Source organism: Octopus bimaculoides, chromosome 1 (assembly GCF_001194135.2).
Source record: "Octopus bimaculoides isolate UCB-OBI-ISO-001 chromosome 1, ASM119413v2, whole genome shotgun sequence".
NCBI lineage: Eukaryota > Metazoa > Mollusca > Cephalopoda > Octopoda > Octopodidae > Octopus > Octopus bimaculoides.
The window spans coordinates 8967722-8973230 of record NC_068981.1 but is presented as its reverse complement, the minus strand read 5'-3'; the positions used below and the strand labels follow the sequence as shown (position 1 = coordinate 8973230).

At 37.9% G+C, this 5509-nt stretch overlaps 1 protein-coding gene across 1 annotated transcript in view; it reads right to left on the bottom strand.

The window, feature by feature from the left end:
- LOC106869958 (sodium-dependent multivitamin transporter) overlaps positions 1–5509 on the bottom strand; it is a 96045-nt gene that overhangs the window by 5852 nt on the left and 84684 nt on the right. Inside the window, exons 10-11 of the mRNA XM_052978349.1 lie at positions 2124–2281; positions 1040–1206 (exon numbers count right to left, since the gene is read on the bottom strand). Coding sequence (XP_052834309.1) covers positions 1040–1206; positions 2124–2281 — 325 coding nt within the window. The remainder of the gene's footprint in view (positions 1–1039; positions 1207–2123; positions 2282–5509) is intronic.

The following is a 5509-nucleotide window of genomic DNA, read 5'->3' as shown; positions in this document are numbered from 1 at the left end:
GGTAAACGATTATCTACCAAGAACATAAACGCGTCTGATGTTTCTTTTTCTGTTCTCAGTGAAAACCAACCAACTGCAACTGTCTAATTACATCTAATTAATTTCAATTACTCCACATGCATTCACTACTAAAATCTATGTTTTCTTATTGTTTATTGCAATCGACTTTGAAATAAACGCTCAGCCCTCCCTCATTCAATTAACTTCTGCAGTTTTCTGCTGATGTAATTAAATGAGAGACAGCTAAATATTTCATTCTTTTCTCTGCTTATTACTTATCTCTGCCCTCTTCCTCGAACCGCTTCCTATTGACCCAACCCAGTCTGTAATTGATCACCTATCACTAGACATCTGTCACCCTCCCCATTACTCACCTGTCACCGCCCTTTCTATCATCCTTCCTCTCTCTCCTGTATTATCATTATGTCGCTCGCCACCCTGTCTGTGCTGACAATAATCTTCCTTTCAACTAACTGCTACTCATAAGGCTTCCATCGATCCAAGGCTGGGGTAAAGACACATGTCCAAGATGCCGTGCTATGGGATCGAATCCAGGACCTCATAATTGCAAAGTGTTCAACCATATGGCCATGCTTGCGCTCGTCCACGCATGCGCGCGCGCACACGCGCGCGCACACACACTCACACAGAAATATGAGTAACACGAACAACATGATGATCCCCTCAAGTTCACCGTTGAAGATAAGAACGGCAATTGGAGCAGCTTCGCTCATTCTCACTGTGGACATCATTGAACGTAACAGACTTGACAGAGAAGGAAAAATTGTATCCTAGCGAGATTGCTAAATTGCACCCGACATGATAAACCGCACATGCTGGAGTGTCAATCTATTAGTTAGAGGGGGAAAATTGCTTTGTAGATCATGTTTAGAAGTTTGATTGTGTTGCTAAAGGATTACAAGATCAGAACTGACCTAGCGCCAAACAACATTGAATACTTCTGTACCCCTTTAGAGCTGTGACCTGGATATAAACAACGACAAGAACAATAAATATAAAAGAAAAAGCTGTAACTGACCTATTTTTATATAAGTTCCGGTCGACCGGCGGTATTGGTGTACATTCAGTGACGTTGGTACTGTTGTTAGGCAAATGATGCTCTTTTAGTTTACTATTTGTGACAGCATTTCCGATTCCCAACCAAAGGGTCATGATGACAGCCGCGCTGAACCCAACTAAAGTGCCCTGTGGCAAAGAAAAAAAAATACAGAAAAAGAAATATTGTTAATACGTTTCATCTCTTATTTAATTCGCTTGGAAAGCATATTAAATAGGAGATATAATTAAAGAGATTAATTAGGAGATAATGTTGAAGATGTCTAGAAGTGTCTCATCACGAATAGAAGAGGTGTGTGTGTGTAGGGGGATACTGAGGTATCGTTTATGGAGAATATTCGATAATGATGGTCTCCATCTTGTGTGACAACCACCAAAAATGTCTTTCATATCTCCAGTAGCTGAACGGAATATTTTCAACCAATATTAAACTGATTAAACAGTCTGCAATTATAGACTGAAATCGCCATTTACGTTGCTTATCTGTGACTTCGTTATGCTGGGAGATGAACTGAGCAAGCGACGAATAAGTATCTTTGTCATCCACCTCAGTCCTCTCGACGGACAGCAAACTGCCTTCTCTTACGTGGGTGTCTCTAAAACATACACTTAATAACAACTTTCTCTGAATAATATGGTTGCAACAAGCAAGTTTTCATACCTGTAGGGCACTTTAAACACTATCCAGGAAGCTGCAGACTAAAATGCAAACAGTAGCACAAAATATGGCAGCAAATGTATCATTTATCCAGGAGTCATGACCTGGATAAATTATTGATTTTTGATCTTACTATATCCATCCATCCATCCATCCATCCGTCCGTCCGTTATTGATACTAAGAAACTAAATTACTCTGCAATAGAAATTTCGCTTTCTTTGACCATGTCGTCTCATTAAAATAGCATCAAAAAGGCTCAAAAAGGAAAACAAAAAAGAAAGCAAATGAATTGTAAAATAGAATTTTCCAGTAATATTTGACAATTCCTTATTGTTAAAACACATTGAAAACATTGAAAAAAACTTGGAGAGTGGAGTAGACACGTACTTTGGTGTTGGCCCATGGAACAAAGAGTCCAAGAACGAACATTCCGGTGATTGGTCCTGCGATAGTGTTCAAGATTATCAGAGTTGTATGAAGAATGTTGGGGTTCAAGTGATGGATCACGTAGGAAAACAGAACCGCTAAGCTACCAAATATCAACGCTGAAATTAAACAGAAAACGTAGAGAAAATGATTTACATTCTGTAGCTAATACAGTTTTCTAATTTTAGCTTAAGGCCAAATATATTACTGGTACTTATTTTAATAAATATCAGAACAATCAATGATATAGTCAATTGCAATGAGATCTAAAAATCAGAACATAGACTTGATGTTAAATGTTATTGACCCTGGAGGATTTGAAAGTCAATTCGACTCTGACTGCATTTGAACTTGGAACATAAAGAGTGCAAAGTACTTCATTTGGTGTCTTATTATTAGGGATACTCTTCTTTATAGTAGGGTGCTAAGGGTTATAAAATAGTTTTAAGTAAGATGTAACACGATAAAGTCCAAGTAGAACAGCCAGAGATAATATTGGTTTCAAATTTTGACACAAGGCCAGCAGTTTTGAGGGGAAGGGCTAAGGGGATTAGATCGACCCCAGTGCTCGACTGGTAATTATTTTATCGGCTCTGGACGGATGAAAGGCAAAGTCGACCTCGGTGCATTTGAACTCAGATCGTAAAGACGGATGAAATGCCGTTAAGCATATTGCTAGGCGCGATAACGATTCTGCCAGCTCGCCGTCTAACAGCCAGACACAGTATGTTCTACCATTTTATTGTTCTACTTTTACAGCCTACACTTGGTACTATGATAAAACCAGGCAGCGAATGTGCTACATTGGAAACTGTGCGAAAAGTTGGGGTTAGAGAGAGGCAAGACGTGGTATGAGCACAAACGGCAGAGAGTGGCGGAGTTGGAGACGAGTAAAATCCTCTGGGATTTCCCAATCCAAACAGATCAGGTGCTAGAGCATAACAAACCAGACCTGGTGGTGGTGGTGGTGGTGGTGGACAAGGTGCACCACATATGCTTTATATATTTGACGTTGCGTGCCCCTTTGACCTACGAATACTCAAGAAGGAAGGTGGAAAGATAGATAGTTATTTGTGGTTAGACACTAGTCATGTTCTCTTTGATTCGACTTGTTTCTGTTTATACCTCGGAGCTTTTCAATCAATGTTGATTTTTCACAACGGATTTCTTCCTCTCTGTCGAGTTTTGTGTGATTTAGATTATGGAATGGGTTTTTCCTTCCAATTTCCCCAATATATTTTGGTTTCGTTTTAAGTTCTTTCATTTATATCTGATGTTTTTTTTTATCTAAATCTCTTTTCATTTGAAGTAGAAAAGTTCTTTTTGTTGTTTTCATATTTTCTTATTATGCTTATCAGCGTCTCCTTGCTTTCTTCTAAGTATTTTTGTAGTCCTGCTTTTGTTATTTCGTTGTAGTTTTCTGTTTTTATTAGACTCTGCTTCACTTTTTCTGTCTGAATGGTTCAATTCCCTTAACATCCAGTTTATTATGTTGAAATTATAAGGCGCTGAGCTGGCAGAGTCGTTAGCACGCCGGGCGAAATGCTTAGCAGCATTTCGTCTGTATTGACGTTCTGAGTTCAAATTCTGCCGAGGGTGACTTTGCCTTTCATCCTTTCGGGGTCGATAAATTAAGTACCAGTCAAGGGCTGGGGTTGATGTGATCTACTATGCTCGCCCTCCCCACAAATTCTAGGTCTTGTGCCTATAAAAGAAAGGATTATGTTGAAACTATAATTTGCATCTGGAAATGGTTAATCTAGTTTTACCCATCGTCACTACTATCGTTGTTATCGTCATTATTATTGATTTGACTCAGGTTTGGTCTTATTCGGTTTACTGCATGTAATCTTAGGTATTTCCAGTGCTTAGAACCCTCCTGATAATCTTTCCTCCCCTAAGAGACAAACTTTCTCTAAAAGACATTCTATTCCAATCTCCTTCAACCATTTGTCCATATCTTTCCTTACAGTTCTCAATGCACCAATCAGCATAAGCACAGCCTTTACAGTTTTCATATTCCAAATTCTTACAATTTCAAATCTTAAGGGATTCTTTTTGTTTTTCGTCTTCTTTCTTCACAATTCTGGAACGAAACGGACATGGTAGGTCAATCAATAAGCAACTTCGCTTTTCCCTGTATATTATTGTTATGTTTGGTCTATTATTTTTTAGCTTCTTGTTTGTTTGAATAAGAAAGTCCCACAGAATCTTAAAATTCTGCGACTCCAGGACACTTTCGACTCGATGATCATACTATGTATCTTCAGCTTCAAATCCATATTTCTGGCAAAGCTTCTAGTGTAAAACTTTTACAACTTGGTTATGCCTCCCTTTCTTTTATTCTTCCAGAGCCATCTTGGGACATTCTTCCACACTGTCTCGTTCCAAGTTCCACAGATTCTGACACATTTTCCTCAAATACATTTTTTCCTCAACTTGTTTGTTTTTATTATTTGATCTTGGGCTGCTACAGTTAGGCTCTTTGTTTCTATTTTTGGCCCCCTTTTTAACCAGGCCCAGAATTCTGTTCCGCATGCGTCTTCAGTGGATCTCCAAAATTGGCCATGCAGTGGTTTCTCTTCAATCTGTCTGACATGCTCTCTTTGTATTTCATTCTTGTCTTTTTCTCCTTTTACGCGCTTCATCACCTCTTCTTTATTAACTGTCTTTTACAGTTTTTCTGTGATGCTCTGTAAATACTCTTCTAGACTTTTTTCTCTCCGCCTGTACACGTTCTTTTACTGTTATAAAGCCTCTTCCACCCTGGTCTTTCTTCAAGTTGATATCAGTTTTCGGATTGTGGGCTCCATACATTGTCAACAACTTCCTAGTTTTTTTCTGTCAAGTTCCGTGATATTGTTTTTGGTTCAAGTCTATAATTCCGACTCCATATCTGATTAAGGGTACTGATCTTGAATTTATTGCTTCAATAAGATTTTTGAAATTCAGTTTTGGTTGCAATAATTTTCTTACTCTCCTTGTGTACTCCCTACTGGTAATTTCTTTCATTTCTTCATTTTTTATTTCGTCTACTTCCAGTATTCTCAAGTACTCATATCATTGTCCTTTCTCAATCGCTCATTGCTATTTCAATTCCTTGGCTTCTTTCAAATTTTCCTCGTTTCATTTTCAATATAGTGCACTTTTCTATCCCAAATTCCATATCTACGTTATTATTATTATTATTATTATTATTATTATTATTATTATTATTATTATTATTATTATTATTATTATTATTATTCAGTAGTTTTATTTGTATAACGTGCTTTCACTTCACTACCGAGCGCAGCTCTGTGTGCCTTGGGTATGTGCTGTGGTTTGCAGTGATGTTCTTATGGTTA